Consider the following 24,798-nt stretch of genomic DNA (forward strand, 5'->3'; position numbering starts at 1 on the left):
GCTGTTTTGGCACCTATCTCAGAAGACTGCGTTAAAATACCCATTTGTGCTTTGGACTTCGCATGGGCCTCGATCTCTCTGTTACTGAAGGCTCTCAGTGCTGAACTGCAGAAACCACGGGGACTGCAGGAGGATGCAGACTGCCTCCCCGCTTAGAGCAGAGGCTCCACTGGACAGATGCCCAAGAAATCCCTTGCCTTCACATGAGGCCTTTCAAATCCATCAGTCATCCCCAACATCCCTGCACTGTAGAAGATTATTAACTGCATTTTTTTTTAATCCTGCAAACCCCAGATATGGAAACTGAGGCCTGCTGCAATTAAATTGCTTGTTTACCTGGAAGGACAGCTAAGTCATGGAGCTGGGTCTAGAAACCAGGTTTTATGATTCCAGGTCCTGTGTTCCGTAATTAGACGATGCTGGCTCTCAGAGCCCTCCTCCGATGTCTTCCCCTGCTGCCACACTCCATCCCTGAGGCCCAGAGCAAACAAGGGGACTTTGCCATCCTCTCCAGGGATGTCCTCTGCCCCCTTCCCTACCACGACCTCCTCTGATCTAACAGAGGTGGCAGCTCACATGCATCAAGAGCTAACCACGTGCCAGCCACGTTCTGCTACATGTATCTCTCATTTAAGCTTTCAGTGATCCTACCCATCCAGCAGACATTTGTCAAATACCAGCCATGTGCTAGGCTGCCCGGGGGGCTCAGATGGTACAGAATATGCCTGCAGTGTAGGAGAGACCTGGGTTCAATCCCTGGATTGGGAAGATCCGCTGCAGGAGGGCATGGCAACCCACTCCTGTATTCTTGCCTGGAAAATCCCCATGGACAGAGGAGTCTGGTGTGCTACCGTCCACGGGGTCGCAAGAGTCGGACACGACTGAGCGAGTGAGCACAGCACAGCCATGTGCTAGGTTCCATTCTGTTTTTATTTCCATCTCATAGATGAGAAACTAAGGCCTGAGGAGAACAAGCCAGTTTCCAAGGCCACATCACTAGTGAGTGCGAGAGCCAGAATTTGCCGCAGAGCCTGCCCTCTTCACAGTGTGCGCTGCGATTCCCAGAGCTGGAGTCGGGCTGGGGTGGGACTGGCGTGGTTTACCGATCTGAGCTGCTGAGAGGATGCAGGGAGCTCCTTACTAAGAGAGAAATTACCTTTTCTTATGGAAGAAAATGGAGTATCCACGACTGCCCCCACCCCACCCTGGGACGTGCCTTGTGCCAGGATTGCCACGGGTATCCGTGGCATTGAGTGGAGCTGTGGTGTGCACGCAGAGTGCTCCAGGACTGGAGAGCAGAGGAGGCCCAGGTGACATCAGGGACCTCGATGCACATTGCTTATTGAGCCCTGGCCCCTCGTGTTATCTGATTCGCTGTCCTCCAGGCTCCATGGGGCTGTGGCATTAGCTTGTCACCAGTGTAACATTTCATTTCAGAGGAGGCCTTTCCTGCTAGTGTTTGGCAGACAGCTAGATTTATTGCACCTTTGAGCCTGGAGTTAGATTTTGCTCATAGCCTCCAGAGGGGGAAGAGGGGAAAAAAATGCCAGTATCATTAATTGTGCTCTGGCCTGCATTTCATCACGTTGTCCTAAATTTTACCATTCAGGCCATCTGTAGAATTTTACAGCAGGACAGGCTCTTTGGACTTGTGTGTGTGTTACTGTGCGAGTCTCTCTGTGCATATGAGCACATATATGATTCTGCCCACTATGCAGGCAAAAAAGATATTTGAGAGGAGGTAGAATGGTGAGGTAGCAAAGACTCAAAATGAGAATTTTAGAAGTAGCATTTTTCTTTACCTGAAAACTCTTCTTTCGAAACTTGTTTATGCATCCTCACTTTTCTATAAAGCATTAAATTTATTAAACTGTTCTGTGCATATCCCTACTTGTGTCAGTCTGGGGCTGCATAGGAAGTTTCCCATGTAAATCTTTGCATTAGTCTGTGTATTAAACCTGGGTGTTCTTCCTTTCATTGATTAAGCAACATAATAATAATGTCTTATATTTTCAATACACTTGATAATCTATGAAGGACTTTCCTTAAATTTAATCCTTATAAGAACCCCAGGAGATGATTTTATATCCTTTCCCTTTCTACAGATAGAAAAATTGAGGATCAGAGTGGTTAGGTGACTTACCTCCAGTTGCATAGCTGGTTAAGACGAGAGCTGGGAGCCTGGCTTTCTCTACAGATCTGATCCACTGGGCACATAGGTGGGCAGCAGAGACATCAAGTATCAGGGAGCACCTGGACACAGGCTGTCCGGGCAGTGGACACAGGAGAGGTGCTGAAGTAATGGGTAGGAACCGGGACGGATGGGAGAGCAGAGGGCACTTATGACCATGGGCTACGGTGGAAATTCTCACAGAAGATGTCAAGGTTTGAAGTAGGCCTTGAAGGATGGGAGAATGATTTTAAAAATAGGGAAGGTAGTGGCCATTCCACATAGAGGCATTGCATCAGCGAAGGCTGGGGCCTGGATGGACAAGAGTGTTCAAGGAACAGGAGAAACCCACACAAACAGAGGCTCCAGGACAGGGAGAAGCCATGAGGAGTGTCGGGTACTGTACTTGATAAGCCTTCCAAATGCTGGAGTTTTCTAGCCTCATGAGAAATATCACCAACAGAGTTTGAGCAGTACGGCAGGTCCATGTAATAATGAGATCTCTTTTATTTTCCATTTTTGTCATTTCCACAGTTTCACTTCTAACCAGAAAGGCAGTGTATGTATAGTGGCTGGGGACAGATTCTGGGCAGTCTGGATTCAGTTCAGATCTCAAGTGACTCTGCCGCTTATGAAACGTGTGACCTTGGGCAAGTTGTCGGACCTCTTAGAGCCTTAGTCCCCTCCTCTTGCAAGTGAGGATAACAGTAGTACCTACAGTGTATGGCTTTGCAAGGATTAATTGATAACAGCTTCCCTTGTGGCTCAGATGAAAGAATCGGCCTGTAATGCAGGAGACACGGGTTCGATCTCTGGGCTGGGAAGATCCCCTGGCGAAAGGAATGGCCACCCACTCCTATTCTTCTGTTCTTGCCTGGGAAATCCCATGGACAAAGGAACCTGGTAGGCTACAGTCTATGGGGTCACAAAGAGTCAGACACGACTGAGCAACTAACACCGACACGTTTATCAAGCACTAAGCAGAGTGCTTGGTATCGTTAATGACAGCAGCTGTGGTTATCATCATCATCAACATGGTGCCTGGAGCTCCAGGCTGTCCTAAACTTCCTAGCCAAAGGGCTGAGTCAAACCAGGGGTCCCTAGAATATCCAAGAACTGAGTGCCTGATTCTGTGCTCAGACACGGCAGAGAGGCACGAAGATGTAGTCTAACTCCAAAGAGCTAGAAAAGACTCCCATGGGCAGGAGCCTGGGAAGCTGTGGTGAATAAAAGAGGAACACTTGCACACTCTGTTCCATGAGAGTTTACCACATTCTTTCAAAACGCTTCTCATTATAAAGAAATAGCATCCCTCGTTACAAATCCAGGTGGCAGACTCAGTGTTAAGCTGTCCGCCCTCATTCTTCCCACTGAACTGACTGTTCCGGAGGGGAAAGGCCTATCCTAATAATATATACACAAATTAAAACTCCATTTAGAGGTACAGCGGGGACCACCTCCTAATTGACTTTGGTCACTGAGGAAAAAAAAAAAAAAAAGCAAGCTAGTTACGTGGTTGGTTTGCCAAAGGAAACCAGGCGATGGGCGGGTGCCTCACGGAGCCCTGCGACAGGACATTTCTCTAGTAGCTATGGAAATGGAACCTAGCAACAGGCACATCCTCCCGCTGGAGCTCCCAAGGCAGAACCAAGCCCCCGGTTGCTTCAGCCCCGTTTGATGGTTCGGTGGCGGGGACAAGGCCTCACACATAAGAGGCTGGTCCTTGGCTAAGTTGAGACACCTTTTATAGAAATGCTTTAGATAGCCCAGTGAATAGCCTTGGTGCTTGCTTGCAAACACCATAAAGAAAGGGAACCTAGAGAGCTCCAGACCAGCCTTCTGCCTCCTCTAGGGAAATGACAGGCACTTTCCCTGGTTTCCCAGGCCGGCTGTGTAGCTCTGCTAGGGCAGGGCTGGCTTCACACCCCAGCAGGAGCAGCTAGATGGGCTTGTGACCCCAGGAGTGTCTCTGCTTACTGGATTCTTAGTGACACCTTGAGTTTGAAGGGGAGGTGGTGTGTGTTCCGCTGCATGGAGTTGCAGTGGCGTCGCTTCCTTGACTGCTCTGTTGGCCGTGATTTACTCAGAAGCTGCATGTTGTTCTGATCAGGATGGCGGGGAGGGCTGCCCTGGGCTCTGACAGTGGTCTGCGAAGGACTCAGGGCGTGCCGTGACCCAGAACCCGGGTTTGGGTCTTGGTGCCGCCATGACAAGTGGCACAATGATGGATGATTCTGCACCTTGGTTTTCTAGAGATACAAGATCAGGTTAATAATATCTACTTGGTCACTCTGTTTTGAGGTCCTCGCAATCCATAAAGTGGAGATACAGTCTTGCTTAAAAAGTGGTGGGATTAAACGACGGAATGAACGTGCGCCCTCCCCCACTGTGTCAGGCACATGGTGCGATGTTTCATAAAGGAAGCGGTTATCGTCTCAGTAACGGTCCTAATTATGTCTGTCTCCTTCCTTGCCTCTGTTTCTCCTTCTCTCCTGTGGGCCAGATGCTGGGATCTTGGTGGAGACAAGAACGTGATCCCTGCCTTGGAGGGAGGGCCTCCTGGTAGGCTGACATCACCTGCCCCAGGGGTTCATTCCCTCTACTTTAGGCTCAAGAAGATGACTCCTCTGGTCTGAGAGTGCAGCCCCCGTTGGAGCCACAAGCCCTGAGCGGGGCTTTCCTGCTCTCACAACATTTTCTGCTGTGACTCAGTGCCAGCGTCATTTAGTGGAAAGGACTCCCAGTGATGAATTCAGAGACTTGAGCTCAGCGTTGTTCCAGCCTCTGCCCCAGTCAAGCCTGAGTCCCATCTCCCCAGTGAGCAGGACTCAGGTTCAGTCAGAACAACATCCATACCCGTCCCCCTCAACAGCCGCCAACCAGAGCAAAAACTCAAAAGAGTTCTCCACTTCTTCAAGAAATCTCCTTACTTCCCTTCTCAGTGAAAACCTTAATATACACTGCAAATGATGGTGATGATGATACATAGACGCTTACCCTCTGGTAGTCGATTGGAGCGAATGCCAAGCAGCACGATAAGCTCGTGAAACACGTTCTTCCATCTTCACAGCAGTTCTTTGGAGCTAGACACTATTATCACCATTTTATAGAGGAGGACCCCGAGACTCAATGGAGTTGAATAACAGGAATGAAGTCATAGAACTGTAAACACAAGAACCAGAAACGGAACCCAGGGCTGCGTGGCTATGAAGCCTGTGCTCGTAACCAGTGTGTTTCATGCCTTCATTTTCTTGAGTCTGGAAGCAGCACAACAGGGCGGGAAGAGGTTGGATTACTGGGCTGAGGTCCGTCCAAGGAGTGGTGGAGGTGGCCAACCCCTAGACTAGTCATGCACGGAAGAGGTCTTAGTAGAGCCCGTTGGGTGAAAGGTGCCCCGAGAAGACAGCTTTCTAATTCCATTACTGCAATAATAGCTGTTTACTCCATTCTGCACAAATTAGATTCCAGCCCCAGTTCCCCTACAACTTGCTGTGTCACCAGTTTTCAATGCCCTCCAGTTAAATTGACCTTTCATCTCTGCACTGACAGTGGCTGTGCCCACCGCCCCCTTTTCTAGCACCCATCCCCTCCTCAACTTGTTTTACAGAAATATCGAGCGGCTGCCAGCAAATCCTTGCTGAAAGGCCTCCTTTCCCCACAGCATTGCGTGGTGCAGAAAAATGATTAAGTGTGCCAGAGTCCATTCTCCAGAAAACACTTAATTTGGGGGTGAGAGACAGTAACCCTGATTGTTGCAGTCAGGTTTATCCAGAGATGGGAAGAAAGGCAATATATTTACTTGATTTAAAATTAGCCCCACGTAGTCACCAGTAGGATCCTGTCAGGCTGCTTTATACTGATTCCGCTTTTAAAAACTGTTTTATCCATTGGGCAAATATCTCGAGCTCCTTTGCCCAAAGCCCTCAACTCAAAGGAATTTTCAGTTGGCATTTTTGCAGTTGGCATGGGAGGGAAGTTAAGGGCCATGTATGGAGAGAAGGAAAGGTGATGGGCAGAGTTGGCTTAAACAGGTCTTTCAAGGGATCTTGAATTTAGGAAAATCAGAGCAAAATGACAGCGATGATGACAGCTGCTGTTTGCTTTGTTCCTACTGTGTGCCAGGCACAGTTCTAAACAAATCATGTGTGTTGTTCCTTTAATCCTTTAATGTAATATTGCTATCTCTTTTACAGATAGAGAAACTGAGACTCAGAAAGGCAAAGTCATTTATCCAGAATCAGGACCCTAGGAAATGATACAGCTCTGAAGGCTCCAGATAGACCCCCATTTGACAACTGATCCTGCCAAAGTCACTTGATTTTGCATGGTTTTGACTGTGGAGGTCAGCCATGCCTATGGCAGTCAGGGTGTAAACATGGAAAGTATCTTGGGAGGTGTCTTTGGGAAGATCATGAAGCCTCTATGAGCCTCCCCTTTCTTCATTTGTGAAATGGGAATGCTGATCATTTTCTCAAGGTTTATGTAAGGACTGAATGAAATACGTATGGAATCCCCCTGGCCTAAGCGTCTGGCCTGTGGCGTAGACTCAACACCGGGATTCCCCGCTCTGCTGTCATCGTTTTTGTGCTCTTGCTCCTCCTGAGACTGGGTTGTAGAACTTCCTTTTTAAGGTAAACAGCATGGAAATGAGTTTGGAAATCAGTGCAGAAAATTTGTCACACATCCTACACTGTGATTCAAAGCCTGATGTCGTTTTTACATATGTCTTTCTAGATGTTTTTTTATAAACATACTATGCACGCAAAAACATGCAACTCTGTGTCCTACTTTCTTCCCCCTTAAAATTACATGATAAGCATTTGCCCTCATTGCTCATTGTCAGTTGAGTTCAGCTTTTCACTCATGTCTGACTCTCTGCAATCCCATGGACTACAGCATGCCAGGCTTCCCTGTCCATCACCAACTCCCGGAGCCTACTCAAACTCATGTCCATTGCATCGGTGATGTCATCCAACCATCTCGTCCTCTGTTGTCCCTTCTCCTGCCTTCGGTCTTTCCCAGCATCAGGGTCTTTTCCAATGAGTGTTCTTCTCATCAAGTGGCCAAAGTATTGGAGTTTCAGCTTCAGCATCAGTCCTTCCAATGAATATTCAGGACTGATTTCCTTTAGGATGGACTAGTTGGATCTCCTTGCAATCCAAGGGACTCTCAAGAGTCTTCTCCAACACCACAGTTCAAAAGCATCAATTCTTCGGTGCTCAGCTTTCTTTACAGTCCAACTCTCACATCCATACATGACCACAGGAAAAACTATAGCTTTGACTAGACCTTTGTTGATACAGTAATGTCTCTGCTTTTTAATATGCTGTCTAGGTTGGTCATAGTTTTTCTTCCAAGGAGTAAGTGTCTTTTAATTTCATGGCTGCAGTCACCATCTGCAGTGATTTTAGAGCCCCCCAAAATAAAGTCTGTCACTGTTTCCATTGTTTCCCCATCTATTTGCCATGAAGTGATGGGACCAGATGCCATGATCTTAGTTTCCTGAAAGTTGAGTTTTAAGCCAACTTTTTTCACTCTCCTCCTTCACTTTCATCAAGAGGCTCTTTAGTTCTTCTTCACTTTCTGCCATAAGGGTGGTGTCATCTGTGTATCTGAGGTTATTGATATTTCTCCCGGCAATCTTGATTCCAGCTTTGTGCTTCATCCAGCCCAGCATTTCACATGATGTACTCTGCATAGAAGTTAAATAAGCAGGGTGACAATATACAGCCTTGACATATTCCTTTCCCAATTTGGAACCAGTCTATTGTTCCATGTCTAGTTCTAACTGTTGCTTCTTGACCTGCATACAGATTTCTCAGGAAGCAGGTCAAGTGGTCAGGTATTCCCATCTCTTGAAGAATTTTCCAGTTTGTTGTGATCCAGTCAAAGGCTTTGGCATACTCAATAAAGCAAAAATAGATGTTTTTCTGGAACTCTCCTGCTTTTTCGATGATCCAGCAGATGTTGGCAATTTGATCTCTGGTTCCTCTGCCTTTTCTAAATCCAGCTTGAACATCTGGAAGTTCACAGTTCATGTTCATGAAGCCTGGCTTGGAGAATTGTGAGCATTACTTTACTAGCATGTGAGATGAGTGCAATTTTGCGGTAGTTTGAGCATTCTTTGGCATTGCCTTTCTTTGGGATTGAAATGAAAACTGATTTTTCTAGTCCTGTGGCCACTGCTGAGTTTTCCAGATTTGCTGGCATATTGAGGGCAGCACTTTCACAGCATCATCTTTCAGGAGTATCAGTTATTTTTCATAATGATTAGCTTACATTCCATCCAGTCCCTGTATCATAATTTAGCTCAGTCATTCTCCTGTTTTAAGACATCTACATTGCTTCTGATTTTCTTAATAATGCACTGCAGTGTACAGCTCTGTGTATATGACTTCTAAGCTTGAAGCCTTTGAATGTTGTGGCTTTGGTGCAAAACCAGGGGTAGAACTTGGGGAAGGAAACACTGTCATTTTGTGGTTGTTACTGTTTCGCCTTTTTGCTTTGTGCTTTCCACCTTACAGGACCATAAATAGGAGAACTCCAGTGAGTTATAGCTTACAGAAATGATGCTATTTAAAAACAAACAACAAGCAATTGGGCACTAACTTAAACAGAAAAGTAGGTAGCCGTGCACCTTGGTTGGGTCCCGCTGCCTTTTGAAGCCAAAAAAAAAATGCCACTGGAGCCAACAGTTTCTTGATTAGAGCTTCATCTCTAATCACTACCTGGAGCTGCTGATTCACAAATGCAAGTGGCTTTGTGCTTTCGATTTGGGGAAGGGAAGCGTCTTGTGACGGTAGAACCTCTCCTGTGCACATTGGTGACTCCTGCACAATGACTTTGTTAATTGCCTCCTGCTGCCTGGGTGCTGGGAGGGGGGAACTGTCAACATTGAACATCTATTGGGCGTTTTTCTTAAAAATGTCAAGATGGAGCTTGCACTTTCCCAGCCTTCTCTCATGTCTTGCTGGGCAGGAAAAGGCGACTGGAAAATGTCAGCCCTGGGATCAGAGGGACCACAACTGAGGGAATAAGAAAATTCTCCCACCCTAGCTCCTGGCTTTTAGAAATCATTAACATTTCAGCGTGGGTGATCCTGTGAACTCACTACCTTTCCACAGCCTTTTTCTGAACTCTTTAACATCTTTTCACCTTTTTATTTAATTACAAACTAGTTTAAAGGGAACACCAGTATCACGTTCATTATTTAGATCACTTTCCATGTACTTGGGAGAGTTTTGTACACACAGTTGTATAAATACCTCAGAGTATAATTTAGATAATCCTGTGATGTACATTGATGGTTACCATTAATTCCTCTGGAAAAGGGGATTACGATGATTATAATTTATACTGTTTCAGTGGACTGGTCTTAAAGCAGACTGAAGAGGACCGTGTATACTTCTGAGCCTTTTGGGATACTTGGGGGTTACTTCCAAGTCCTCTGGATAGCATGCACTGACTGCTGTCCACAGCTGCAAATGAGGGCTGCTGTGGGGTAAGAAATATTATCACCATGGGGACCCCCACAGATTCATTTCAGCCTTTATTACCCATTTTAATCTATTTAAAGTAAACTATATAAAAGAGGAATCTTGGCTGGGGAACACAGACTCCTGAGTTTGAAATTTCACCTCAAACTTATACCAGCTCTGTGGTGTTAGGTAACTTACTCTGAAGTATATCAAAAATATATCCCCATAGCTCAGTTTCTTTTCATTTCTGATCTCTGGTGGTCCCAGCCTGCAGTGGCTTGAAGCAGGGCTTGGGTTCCTGGCCAGAGACTGAGGTCACGTCACGTTAGTGAGAGCACCAAATCCTAGCCACTAGGCCCATGGTGACAAGGCCCTGGCCCTTCAGCTTTGCAGAAAAAGAACTCCCGCAAAGATGGAAAGTAGTGAAACAAGCATTCACTAGGAGGAAAAGAGAGTACAGTCTGTGCAGATAGACACATACGGAGAGAGAGTCACGCCCTGGTGGTGGTTTGCATCACTTTTATGGGGCATGCCTTCCTGGTTTCCTTTGGCCCATCATTTTGCTTTGCCTGGCTCTGAGTCTGTATTTGGTGTCTCAGGATCCTCCCCTGTGTGCGTACTCATCCCTTAACCAAGATGGACTCTAGCGAAGAGACTTATGGGTAGTTGACATCACTTACTATGGGGTAGCACCCCTTCTCTTTTGACCTTCAAGGAGCCCTTCTGCGCATGTGTAGTTGGGACGGTCTCCTTGACTTTGAAAATGAGGAATATGTGGTCTTTTATCTCTTATCCAGTCAGGGCCCAGCCTCCTCCATCATCCTGCCTTTGCGGAGTTTCTGCTATTAGGAAGTTTCTGTCCACAGGCAAGAAGCTGAGCAGCCTGGAGCCTGTCCGTCTCCTGACTCAATTCCATTGTACCTGTGAGCCAGTGGTTTTTCAACCCATCTTTCCATGAGGATTACATTGATTACTATAAATTAAGAATATGGCATGTAGTATGCATGGCAGAAAGTGAAGAGGAACTAAAAAGCCTCTTGATGAAAGTGAAAGAGGAGAGTGAAAAAGTTGGCTTAAAGCTCAACATTCAGAAAACTAAGATCATGACATCCGGTCCCATCACTTCATGGGAAATAGATGGGGAAACAGTGGAAACAGTGTCAGACTTTATTTGTGGGGGCTCCAAAATCACTGCAGATGGTGACTGCAGCCATGAAATTAAAAGACGCTTACTCCTTGGAAGAAAAGATATGACCAACCTAGATAGCATATTCAAAAGCAGAGACATTACTTTACCAACAAAGGTCCGTCTAGTCAAGGCTATGGTTTTTCCAGTGGTCATGTATGGATGTGAGAGTTGGACTGTGAAGAAAGCTGAGCGCCGAAGAATTGATGCTTTTGAACTGTGGTGTTGGAGAAGACTCTTGAGAGTCCCTTGGACTGCAAGGAGATCCAACCAGTCCATTCTGGAGGAGATCAGCCCTGGGATTTCTTTGGAAGGACTGATGCTAAAGCTGAAACTCCAGTACTTTGGCCACCTCATGCGAAGAGTTGACTTATTGGAAAAGACTCTGATGCTGGGAGGGATTAGGGGCAGGGCGAAAAGGGGACGACAGAGGATGAGATGGCTGGATGGCATCACCGACTCGATGGACGTGAGTTTGAGTGAACTCCGGGAGTTGGTGATGGACAGGGAGGCCTGGCGTGCTGTGATTCATGGGGTTGCAAAGAGTCAGACACGACTGAGTGACTGAACTGATGCAGTCCAGGTGGGCTTCCCAGGTGGCATTAGTGATAAAGAACCTGCCTGCCAATGCAGGAGACATAAGAGACCTGGGTTTGATCCCTGGGTTGGGAAGATCCCCTGGAGGAGGAAATGGCAACCCACTCCTCCAGTACTCTTGTCTGGAGAATCCCCATGGTCAGAGGAGCCTGGCAGGCTACAGTCCATAGGGTTGCAAAAAGTCGGACGTGACTGAAGTGACTTAGCATCCATGCATGTATGCACTCCAGTTTATACCGGGTTTTGAGTTACTGTTGTTATTGTTATCAAGGACAAAGAAAAATGGTTGCTTGAGCTTGTGTTTTCTTTGGACAGTCTCTGACCAAGTAAGCTTTGTGTGCTTTGAGAAGAGAACAGAGCAAACCATTTTCCTTCCTTCTGTCTTTCCATTGGGTGTAAAATTGACCAGCCATCAAACAGTACAGTAGAAGAGTTGAGGGGCCCCTAGCATGACATATTTAAGACTGGATCGCAGGTTGAAGGTCCCTTTCATTCTGGCGCTAAGATGACATTACCTGTGGAACTTGGCTTCTCTGACTCTGCATCCTTGTCTCTCTATATCTTACCTTCTAGCCGGCCATTTCTCAGCCCAGTTTTGGTGGCCCCATACTCACTTGCCTACCGCCAGCCTCCAGAATTATTTCTGGAGGACTGGGTCTCCTGAGAGTCCAGTTACAGCTGGATCCAGACCTGGCTTCCCTTGCTGGTTTCCAGGAGCACAACGTCTGCAGATTGACCGAGAGACCCGCCAGCCTCACAGCTGTGGGGGCCCCTATTTATGATCACCGGTGGGGGGTGGGGGGCCAGGCTGAGAAGCAGGGGAGCCGACATCCTCCCCCGTCCAGTGGTGGGCTGCTGTGCCCTAATTAACTGCCCTGGAACGCCAGATCTTGTTAGCGTTTTCACCTGGAATACTTTTTTCACTGGCTTTTCTTCCCCCTCCGCCTACTTTTTTTTTTTTTTTAAAGCAAGAACTTGCTTTTGCATCTTATTAAAATAAGAGGTAGCTTTGACAATAAAAATATTTCTCTTCACAAAGCTGTGAGAGTCTGTTCATCGTGGGATTAGTTAATTCTCCTGACCTTTTAACAAGACAGCTCTTTTTGCACACTTAGATGAGATAATTGATTCTAACAGGCAACGAAGCCCTGCTCATTTAACTGCATATATCTGAGTTGTCCGCAGTTCAGGCAATTTTTCCACTACCTTTGGAGTTGCCAGTAAATAGATTGAAACGGTAAGAAGGTAAGCAGAACTGTGAGCTAATTCAGCCCCAGAAGTAGCAGCATAGTCACTTCTAACAGGCCGGTGAATTTTATTATTGGAAACTACACAGGGACAGTAAAGAGCAGTCTGAAGCACTTCATTGAGTGCTTGGTACCTAAAAAGTGCTCTATAAATGTGAGCTACTGTTTTATCAGTATCATCAACAGTATGAATATAATGGTTATAAAATACAGCAATCACACATGGGTACAGTTTATAATATGCTTTGCCATATATTATCACCCAAAGTGAAATTGTTAGTCATTCAGTCGTGTCTGATTCTTTTCAACCCCCTGGACTGTAGCCCGCGAGGCTCCTCCATCCTTGGGATTTTCCAGGCAAAGATACTGGAGTGGGTTGCCATTTCCTTTTCTAGACCTTCCCGACCCACGGACCAAACCCAGATCTCCTGCATTGCAGGCAGATTCTTTACCATCTGAGCCACCCGAGAGCCCATATTACCACATAGAAAGAAGAAAGGGAAAGTGAAATCTTTTCCGACTCTTTGCGACCACATGGACTGTAGCCTCCCAGGCTCCTTCATCCATGGGATTTTCCAGGCAAGAGTACTGGAGTGGATTGCCATTTCCTTCTCCAGGGGATCTTCTCAACCCAGGGACTGAACCCGGGTCTCCCGCATTGCAGGCAGACGCTTTACCATCTGAGCCACCAGGGAAGCCCTATATGACCACATATGATGTAATAATTCTTTGAAATATTTTTATCCTCACTTCTCAGATAAGAATACTTTAGCTAGGAAGTGGCAGTTAGGATTCAAAGCCAGTTTTCTTGCCGTCAGTCCAGGACACTTTCCCCTGTGTCATAGTAACCAAAGAGAAAGCAGAGGGTCAGATCGCATCTCTGGTACCAGTGTACACGGTCCTGGTTAAGCCGAACTTGTGTGCATCCTCAGTGGGTTTTGTTTGGACCAGGAGTCAGAAGGTTGTGCTGCGCTCCGCTCTTCTCTACAGGTTTTAGCATCTTGAAGACAGTCACACAACCACTCAAGACCACCATCAGTGACCATTCCACAAACTGGGGCTAAATAACACAACTTTCTGTCTACTTCACAGGATCCTCTGTTGCTGCCTTAAAAAGACATGTAAGAGGCTTAGAGTCAGCTTCCTGTGTAAAGGAGGGTGTCTTTATAATGCCCACCCACCTTGTTGGATAAAGCTAGTGAGAGGCAGAATGGCAGAGTCGGGAGAGCCTGACTTTTCTAGCCAGAGAGGGAGATGGTTTGTGATTTCAGGATTCAAAGAGTTTGGGATTCTAGGCTAGGATTCGAGGCCACTTGTTAGCCATGTAAATTGAAGTCTTTGTGTCTTAGTGTCTTTTCATCGGCAAAAACGGGATTATCACCTTCTAGGACTGTTGTGAGAATTAAAGGAAATACTGTATTTACTGCTTTTAGCACAATGCCTGGCACATGGAAAACACTCAAGAAGTCATAGTTTCATAATTATCATAATTTTAATTAACCTTCTGAGTTAATTAAGTATGCACATCTGTAAATTGGGTCTGGTTGAGTTGGGTGAGGATTAGAGGTAATGTATGCAAATTACCCAGGACACTGCCTAGCAAGCCATTGGTCCTCTGTAAAAACAATTACAGTGGGCCTTCATATCTCTTGTCGATTGGTCCTTTGCTGTCTTCCTCTGGCCCTCTTACTGGGTCAGCCACCGCCGCCTCTGGGCCTTCCAGTCCTTCTGAATGTACTTTGTTGCTTGTCCATCTCCCCTACCTCTGAACTCTTGGAAGCAGGGAGTATCTGATTTGGTTCTGGCTCTCAGCGTCAGCCACGGGTCCTGGCTTTTAGAAAATGTTCATCAACTGAGCAAAGGAGGGACACTGAGCACAAGGTGCTGTGGAGTCAGGGACTGGAGTAGTACTTAACTCTGTATGTAGGGGATCAGAGAAGGCCTCCCAGAAGCGGTAAGTATGGACCGTTGATAAGGCTCAAGCTTTAGATCCTGAATGGGATTTAGGCACACATTTCTGGAGAAGAAAATGGCAACCCATTCCAGTATTCTGGCCTGGAAAATCACATGGATGGAGATGCCTGTAGGCTACAGTCTATGGTAGGCTACAGTCTATGGGGTCGCAAAGAGTCGGACACGACTGAGCGCCTTCACTTTGTACTAGCTCACAAACCTTTTTGGAAACATGCTGCCTAGAGCACTGTATATCTCAAGGCACAGTATCCATTCTTTAGTGTCTACTGATCTCTTCTAGATTGCTGCAGAAGACTATTTAGCAGTTACTACATTGCAAAGAAATTTTTAAAACAGAAATGCATGCATGTGAATCAAAACCACAGAATTCCCCCAAATTACAAAAATGCAGACAATCTAAATGTGCAACAGATATGTGATGAAATGTAAAATGTGAATCAGTCCCCTTTCCCAGGCCCTTAGCATCTCTTCCTTTAGAGGGTTGCCACTGTTACCAGTGTCTTTCATATCCTCTCAGACTCTATATACAGAATCCTTTTCTTAACCCAAAGGTAGAATAGCAAAGGCCTTCAGGCTGCAGTATCTGTGGTGTACAGGCTTAGTTGCTCCAAGGCATGTGGAATCTTCCCAGACCAGGATCAAACCTGTGTCTCCTGCATCGGTAGGTAGATTCACATCCACTGTACCACCAGGGAAGTCCCTCCATTTGTATTTTTGTCCTGAGCGTGTGTTAAATCGCTTCAGTTGTGTCCAGCTCTGTGCATCTCTATGGCCTATAGCCTGCCAGGCTCCTCTGTCCATGAGATTCTCCAGGCAGGAATACTGGCGGTGTATTATTGTTCTGCACGTTACCATTTTCCTTCCCAAAAAATGTATAAAAAAGTTTTCTCATTCTTTTTTATGGTTGCACAGTATATTGTATGGGCTTCCCCAGTGGCTCAGCAGGTAAAGAATCCTCCTGCAGTGCAGCAGACACGGGAGTTGCAGGTTTAATCCCTGAGGCGGTGGGAGTGGGGGAAGATCCCCTGGAGGAGGAAATGACAACCACTCCAGTATTCTTGCCTGGAAAGTCCCATGGACAGAGGAGCCTGGTGGGCTAAGTCCATGGGGTCGAGAAGAATCGGACACAGCTCAGTGACTAAGCACACACACAGTGTATTGGATGAATGTAACTTGTCTGGCTCCTTGTTTGTGGACTGGTTTCCAGTGTTTGCGGCTTCCCTGGTGGCTCAGCTGGTAAAGAATCTGCCTGTAATGCAGGAGACCTGGGTTTGGTCCCTGGGTCGGGAAGATCCCCTGGAGAAGGGAACAGCTACCCACTCCAGTGTTCTGGCCTGGAGAATTCTATGGACTATATCGTCCATGGGGGTCGCAAGGAGTCGGACATGACTGAGCGACTTTCACTTTCCAATGTTTTGCTATTACAAGCAATGCTGTAGTGAATAACCTTGTATGCACTCACAAACCTAATTTTGTGTAAATGTGAGCATATCTGGAGGAGAATTGGAATCTCTGAGTTCCAGGGTAAAGGGTATGGGTATTTTATTTTATAGCTTTTCTCGAACTGCCCTCTCTGTAAGGTCTGTACCAGCTTATGCTCACACCAAACCAGCTGAGTATGAGAGTGCTTGTTTCCTGTTCTCTTCCAATACTGTATATTTTCAGCCTTCTAAAAATCTTTGCCAAACCATATATGAAAAACCATATTTCAAAGTTTAACTTCCATTTCTTCTACCCTGAGTAATGTGTAGAGAGTCCTTTCATACAGCCGAGAGCCAGGTGCATTTCTTATTCTATAAACTGTCTGCCCATCTCCTATGCCTGTTCTCCTACTGGGTGGTTGGACTTTGCTTATTATTTGTAAGCATTATTTTTATATTAAGGAAATTAAGCCTTGATGAAACAAGTTGCCGTTTTCCCCTGTAGATTGTTATTTTTAATCTTTTAAAGCAAAAGGCCTAGACCTCCTGAAAGTCCCCCGTCCTGCTCCTCTCCCTGCACCCCTAGAGTGTGAGCCCTTGAGGGCAGGGTCCGTGCCCGGGTCATCCCTGTGGCCCAGTCCCCTCCGTGGCACCCAGAGCTCTCTCCAGGGGCTCTGTGTTGAACTGAACTGAATTCCCGTGTTCCCCACCCCCACCTGCCCTCCCCTATGGCTTGGGAGTCCCGTTTCCGCCTCCAGCAGAAAAAGATGACTTTTCTCATTGCTCACCACAGCCATGCACCTGTTTGGCCTAAACTGGCACCTGCAGCCGATGGAGGGGCAGATGTATGAGATCACGGAGGACACAGCCAGCAGTTGGCCTGTGCCAACGGACGTCTCCCTGTATCCCTCAGGGGGCACTGGGTTAGAGATCCCTGACAGGAAAGGCAAAGGAGCCGCAGAAGGTAGGGTCGCTGTGTTGTTCGTGTCGTGAGTCCTCTGTGTCTGCCTTTGAGCCGAGGAGACCGCCATCCTGCGCGCCATGTGCCTGACTCACAGCTCCATGCCCTGGTGCTTCCTCCATCCCCCTGCACTCCACGCCACTGCCGGGCCACCCATGTCTTCATCGCAGTTCCTCGTCACTGTGAGCTCATCGCGGGGCTTGGGCAGGGCTCATGGTGCTCAGCGGCATCCCATCCCATACCTCAGGGGAAGCATCGTGGGCTTTCACACTGCTGGGCGGCCGTCTTTGATGGTGTGGGATCATGATATGCCTTCCGGGGCAGCCTTGTGGCATGAATGGGCGTCTCTTGGAGTGGGGTGTGTGGCAAGGTGGGTAGAGGGTGTAGTGTACATGAAATATCCTTGGACCTTGTGGTTTAAGGGAAACACCACTCCCACTGTTCTAGCATTTTCCTACCACGTGGCCTTGAGCAAGTCACTTAATTTTCCTGAGCTCGTTTCCTCATCTCCAGGCGCAGTAATTGTTAGTGTTTGTTCAGTATGTTTGTTCAAAGCTTTTTGTGAAGAACATTTCATGTTTAATCCTCACAGAGATCCTGTGAAGTAAGTATAATTGTTTACAGCCATTTTAGATGCAAAAACTAAGGACCACATAGATTAAGTGACTTGGCCAGAGTCACACTGCCAGTGGAATTTGGGACGTGGCCCAGGTCTGTGGTCCACAGGGCTCTTGCTGTCTCCATAAGTTGCCCTACCTGACTCATCTCATGGTTATAAGACCCTGAAGGAGATATGAATAAGGAACCCCATTGTACAATGAGATACAGATGTTTCTGTATTAATGATGGAAGTGGTGGTGACATTTGGGGTTTGGCATTCTTGAATGGGACATCCATAGACCCATTTTTTGAATTTCTTAGGGGTCTTTCTAACATGCCACCAACTTATTGGTAAATTCTGTCACTGTCAGCCAGGAGTGGCAGATCCACAAGAACTGGCACCAGCGAGGAGGTCTGAGCTCATGAGCCAGGCTGGTTGTCATTCTAGGGAATGTGACCATCCCTTCTCATGTGACCACTTTTTTTTTTTCTGGTGTTACCCTAGTCAGCAAAGTGGTTACAGCTGCCACCAGCCTTCACTGCCTTTCCTCTTATCTCAGCTAACTTTGGGTCGTGGCTCCTGAGCTTCCCTGTCCTTTTAAGAGTTTGTCTTCTAGTGATCAGTGTGGTTAACAGAGTAGCATATGGCTAGTCACAGCAGTTATTCATGACCTCTGAATGGTCTTGAAGTACAAAATCAACTCTTGACCAATGACCATCTTTAAGGAAACTGAGGGCATTTCCACAGAGCCAAATCAGAACCTCTGCCTGCTATTTTGATGGGCAAAGCCAGTCTTCTCCTTTATAAAGATTTTCAGACTTAAGACATTGAATAACTTACACTTGCTTTGCACCTTAGTAGGATATGGAGGGAGCATGGATAGGGTCATGGGAAGAACTCTGGGTTAGGAGTCTAGAACCCTGAGTTCAAGTTCAGCTGCTGCCACTCATGATGCCCTTAAGCAAATCCCTTGAAAGACTTTCTCGGCTTCATATTCCTCCTCATTAAAAGGAGGTGATTGATCTATATTATCTCTAAAGTCTGTTCTAATTCACAAGCTCTACATGTGAAATTAATAATAGCATCATCACATGATTAACCAGATTCTTCTTTAGAAGTTTTTTCAGGTTGGCTCTGTCCATGGTCCTGCCTGTCGCCTTGTGATTCCCATGTCAGCTTACAGTGTCAGATGCCATAGGTGAATACGTAAATGACAACTGCCTTTAGAGTAGTATCAACCAATGCAGATTTAAGATATGTGTAACCCTCAAAGATCTCATTTAGAAAAATGTGTGTTTTCTGTATGATCTCTATCAAACTTTCTTTAAACAGGACCTGGGTCTATCTAAAATCTCCCACTCTAATGAAATTAGTTTGCGGATTGCTTGGATTTTGCTTTGTTTTTCCTAAGGAGCAGGAGGTGCAGATAAGAGATAAAATTGCACCAGTTTATTGGTTTACTCTCATTGGAATATTTTTGCTTAAAGGGATTATCTGTCATTACTAATGCAATTGGAAATCCTGTTTACAAACCCCCAAAATGCAGTGTGATGCTGTAAAGTGGTCAGCGTCAAAAGCAATTACTGTGATAAAAAAATACATCCGTCTGGAGAAACAGAGGACAAAGCTTCCCAGAGTTTATGTGAGACTGTCACAGGGTTCTTAATTTCTTTTGCCTTGATCAAAGCAGTGTCGACTCAGTTTATGTTTTTAACTGTGATGTTAAAAATCTAGTTCCTTAGACATATCTCAAGGGGGAAATCTTCTAACCCTGATGTGAACATACATTTCCTGTCCTTTCTGAGGGTATCAGAGAAGAGAGCTGATTCCAGAATGAAGAGTAGAGTCCCATTGCACAGTGATAGGGGAAGCAGTGTGGTAGGAAGAGGACAGATGGGCCGTGGAGCCAGACAGTCCAGGCTTTGCATCCTGGTCTGGCCATTTATTGGCTCTGCCACTCCATTTCCTTTGGCCTTAGTTTCCTCATCTGTGGAACAAGGATGGCTCATACCTATCTTTCCAAAGACTGGTTATGAGGAAGTATTCAATAAATGTGAGTTCCTTTTCTTCTTATTCATTTAAATCCCAAGCCATTCCATGTCTGTCATTAGAAATCTCAGAATTCCAGACTAATTAATATTCTTTCCTCAAAGATTCTACAGAGTTTGGGGCATTCTTAAATATTTTTAAAGGGTGTGTATTTTTTAATTATACAAATGAAGTATATGATGAACCCAGTATTTTAAAGGCTCATCATGTCTCTGAGAATAACATCAAACTGCAATGTATTCTGTACTTTCAAAGTGGCTATAACCATTTCAGAGCTGTCATGGGATGGAAACCAAATACAGCAGCTTTCTGAAGTAAAACCACAAGAACTTATGTTATGCATTAATGGAGAAAGGGGGAAAAGCATTGAATAAACAAGCATTTCTGATGGTTTAATTGGTGGGCTAGGTTAGCATTTTCTTCTTTCTGCAATGAAATCAAAATTGCCCATCAGTTTGAACCATGCAAATTGCTGCATACAGGCTCAGCTGGGCTCTCAGCTTATTTTGATAACCAAATAAATTTCAAACAGTTGCTAAGGAAACTAAAGAATTCTTTGTGCGAGTTATTGCATTGAAAAGAACCAAAAAAGGTAGAGGGAGGGGGAGAATGTTGGTTGATTAGGAATTTAGACTCCATATGGATAAATCTCAGTTCAAGAAAATAAAGACTGTGAATTTGGGAAGTGCATGGGATCTTAGTTCTTCCAACTCTCCCTTATTTTTGACTGAGCTAGCCAATCATTTCAGCAATTTGTTGAGAAAATTCTTTTAGACACGATTGTTTATTTCCAGAACATTGCTCTGGGAAGCCTGAATCTGTATGTCTTTGTAAAGAAAACGACGGTTACCAGTAGAATCTGCCTTGTGAAGCTTGTGCTGTTGGGGGTCCCTAATTCTGAGTTAAGCTCTTTGTACTTTGTTAAGCCTCTGGGGCACTCACTCATTGTATAGTGTCCTTAGGAATATTTTGAGATACTGTTTCCCTTTAACTTTGGGGTCTATGTGTGGATCCTAGTTCATAAAAACTGTCAATTTTTTGTATCCCAGGATGGCAGGAAGTGCTCCAGTGAGCCTTGGATCTTCCTGGTCTAGCCTTGGTATCTAGCCTTCTAGGACTGTGAATTAAATCAGATCTTTACTCTTAAACAGGGTTAATATACTCTGCTACCATTGAAAAGACCTTTGAAGAGTTTTAATTAATAATTTATCAATTTGATGTTCTGAGAAGCCATATTCTAATAAATAAAGAGGCACCCCAAATGGCTTCATCTCTGAATGGTTTCTTTCGCATTCTGAGCCTCAGTATATACATTTTAATAATGTGAGGATTAAGTGTACCAATATATGTAAAAATGCCCGGTACATAGTTGGAATTTAATGAATGATAGATAATACCATTAGTACTGCTACCTCTATCTTTACTGCTATTGCTACTACTGATATTTGTTATTATTATTGTGTTCCAGAACATAGGTACGGATAAAAAGAGTTATATACACAGGACTTTTCACCTCCACCTGCCTCTACCCTCTGCCCCCTCTCCCTACTCCACCACTGGTGGGTATTGCCATGTCGTAGAATATTTTCTATCCTGGTGCTCACATACTGGTGCTCAGAATTAAGACTGAAGACTCTTAGGTTATAAGATCTGGAGAAAGACAGTAAGGGTTTCTAAAAGACAGAAAAGGATGAAGGTGGTTTCACTCTGACTTAGCCCAGCCAGTGTCATGCCTCTTTCCCTCCAGCCACAGGTACTCGGCAGGCTCCAGGTCCCTCCTCCTAGAAACTTTCATCTCATCCCTAGTCAATGTGGGAACCACTGGGGACTGATGGGAAAGAATGATAAAGGTTAAATTTCCAAGATGGGCATGGTCTTTCCTTCCCCTCTCAAATTTTTCCTTAAAAGACTAGGGCCATGGCCCCTTCCCTAAGGATCTGGACAGGGTGACTTCTAGGCCTAGCTTTTGAACCTAAGCTCCAGATCCTAAGCTCCATCATAGAAACTGCATGAAAATAAGCTCAAGACTCCTAATTCCTAATTCTTTCAGCCAAGAAAGTCAGGGTCCTGGTGGGGTGCTGTGCCCTAGACCAGAATTTACTGTTTTTATAACATGGTATACACACCAAATATAAATTTTGTAAATTTTTTTGTTCCCATTTTGGCCAGCTTTCGTGAAATAGTTGAGTGCTAGAAAAGACTATTCCCTTTTTGCCACTCCTCTGGGGGTAAGAGCCAATTTATGTATGCCTCTTGGGCCTGCAGACCTCTGGAGAGTCTCTGGACTTGACCTCTGCCCTGTGAAACTAAAAGCTTGGCTAATTCAATAGCTGTCTCTGAAAAACATGCTCACTGGAGGGGAAATGAACACTACAGGGCTCTCCAACAGCATGCCAAAAAGTGGGAGAAGTTTTCATTCTTTATTCTCAGACATAGGAATTATTTGAATGCAGACAATTCTCAAATCCCATCAGCTCTGACTCCCACCCACTCACAAAGGAGATGAGGTCTTGGAATTAGGAGTCTCCGGCTTATTTTTATGCAGTTTCTAGGAGTAAAAAGCTCAGAACTCATCCTGCTTTTGTGCCATAACTCCCTCTTAGTTCTGCTTCCCTAACAGAATTATAGGCTGAAGGGTAAACTTTTTCTACCTGGACTATAAAAGGATTGTGGAATTAGGAACCCCAAAGTCAGATAAGGAAGAATGTGAAAATGATTCTCTTCCATCTTAATGCTTTGTGAATTTGGCTTCTGTCTTTGAACTTTGAACCACAGTGTGGTGGTTTGCATGTGTCTGCATTTTCAAGGTAAAAGTCTGGGGCACATTCCTTCCATTAAGGAATTAAATGCAAGCTCTTTCCCATGTTAATGACAGAATACTACTGGTACTTTTACTGAGAGCATGCGTTTTAACTTTTCTGTTGGCATATTTTTAATTAAAATAACATTTAACGGTTTGAAGCTAAAAACCTGATGTTTCTGCCTAGGAGTTTATAAGGGAATGATAACATATGGAGAAGTTTAACATATAAATTGAATTTTATTATTTCAAACAGTAAAATATTTTATGACTACAACAATGCCCTGCCAAGCTCCATTTCAGCATCAAATGTGCTTTGTAAGGAATCTTACAAAGCTGGGGGAGGAAAAAAAGACACTTTAATTTCTTATTCCCCAAATGCTTTTTATAAAAAGTTCCCACAAATGTGTTTTCTTTACAGATGGATTCTTGGTCTTGAAAGTGCCTCTTCCAGCATCTCTAGCAACACAACAAACCTTGAAACTAGGATGCCCAGGGGGTGCTTTCTGATGACAAATAAGATGGAGCCTGTTGACTTGATTTTGGCTTGTTCATGTCCTAAGGGTGGTCTTCTAATGCCCCATTCTCTCCTCCTGCCCCCTGCCAACTCCTCGGAGGGCTGATGTCTGGCAGGAAGTTAGGGTTTATATTTTTCACTTGTGAGTGTGTTTAATTACTATGTAGAGGAAGTTTGATAAGCAGCCTTCCTTCCTGGCACTTGAGGTGCCCCCAGAAAGCTGTCACTCTCCTGATTGGTGACAGAATTGGGCGAGAGATCTTATTCTCAACCAGCCCCCACTCCTGTGGCCTGCAGGGTTGGCAGCCTGAGTTGAAATCTAAGTATGTGAAAAGTTTTGTGCCTAAACTTGAAAAATCTCCCCAGCTTTACCCACCTTCAGCACAATGATACTCATTGCCCTACATCCCAGACAAAGAAGCGTTTTTCAGAAGGGTTTTCTCTGTTCAGATGTACCCTCTTCCTCATCCACCCCCATCCCTACCCCTGCTCCCAACACAACCCCTCATCCACATGTCTGAGCCCCAGAATTGGTCTCTCAGATCCTAGTGAACTTGAAAAATACCTGACTCCGCTCAGGTCATGCTTCCCACTGCTAGGGAAACCATTCTAAGTTGAAAAATTAACAGCACCTCATTCCCTCTATCTTTTCTTTTTTAGCATGCATGCTTTTACACACACGCGGGTGCTCAGACGCGCAGAGTTATTCTCATATGACTGCAAGTGATTATTTTTAGGCTCAAAATATATCTTAACAAGCTCTAGAATTATGCAGTAAACAGATGGCCCTTGGAGAGGACCCATTCTGCTTTGGAAGAATGCATATTTTTAGCAGAACAATTTGAGCGTCGTTGGGAAAAAAAAAAGTTCTGGACATTCTAACTCCTCAATGGGGGAGTCTAGGGCAGGGAGTGGGCTGGCCCTGGAATGTTGCAGAGAAGAGGTGGGAGGCAGAGGAGAGCCCTGCTCCTTCAGATACTCTGATCCCTGGTTCCACTTGTGGCTAACGGTGATGTTTTTGTCTTCCCTTCCCTGTGTCTTGGTAGGAAAGCCCAGTAGTTTCTTTCCAGAGGACAGTTTTATAGACTCTGGAGAAATCGACGTGGGGAGACGGGCTTCCCAGAAGATTCCTCCTGGCACTTTCTGGAGATCTCAGGTGTTCATAGACCATCCTGTGCATCTGAAATTCAATGTGTCTCTGGGAAAGGCGGCTCTGGTTGGCATTTATGGCAGAAAAGGCCTTCCTCCATCACACACACAGGTAAACCAGAACCCTATGTACCCTTCTCCTCTCCAGGGGCTCCCACCTCAAATCTTAACCAAAGTCAAGAAACCTGATGCTGAAACTTGGATCCCTGAGCTTGGAGGGAGTTTCACAAATTTTATAGTCCATTCATCCATTTGCCCTCTCTCAGACCCTGCCTTTCAGATGAGTAGGGCTGTATCCTTGGAGCTTTTTAAGAGGAAGGAATTCTAGGGAATCTCTCAATAGCCTTTTTACTAGTACCCAGTCTCCTAAGTTAAATTATCCAGGAAATGCAATCCAGAGAGCACAGCATGCACCTTGGAGTCAAACGGACCTGGGTTTGAATCCTCTCATTATCAGCTGTGTAACCTCGAGCCTGTAACATCCTCTTGGAACAAGTTTCCTAGTCTAGCAGATGCTGCTAACAATACCCACTGCGCAGGGCTGCTGTGAACAGTGGAGAACCACATCTAGAAGACAGCTAGTACAGGACCTGGCTCAGAATAAAGGTTCCTCGCCTCATCTCTTGCATCCCTTCTCTCCTTCAGGGT

General features: G+C 45.4%; 1 protein-coding gene across 4 annotated transcripts in view; it reads left to right on the forward strand.

Moving 5' to 3' along the window:
* TENM4 (teneurin transmembrane protein 4) overlaps positions 1–24,798 on the forward strand; it is an 855,551-nt gene that overhangs the window by 617,749 nt on the left and 213,004 nt on the right. For 3 of the 4 annotated variants that reach the window (XM_070365001.1, XM_070365000.1, XM_070365003.1), the window contains 2 exons: positions 16,867–17,037; positions 24,048–24,262. In XM_070365001.1, the coding sequence (XP_070221102.1) occupies positions 16,867–17,037; positions 24,048–24,262 (386 nt within the window). The remainder of the gene's footprint in view (positions 1–16,866; positions 17,038–24,047; positions 24,263–24,798) is intronic. The other variant, XM_070365002.1, reaches the window with a different exon arrangement.

Source organism: Bos mutus, chromosome 29, assembly GCF_027580195.1.
Source record: "Bos mutus isolate GX-2022 chromosome 29, NWIPB_WYAK_1.1, whole genome shotgun sequence".
Lineage (NCBI taxonomy): Eukaryota > Metazoa > Chordata > Mammalia > Artiodactyla > Bovidae > Bos > Bos mutus.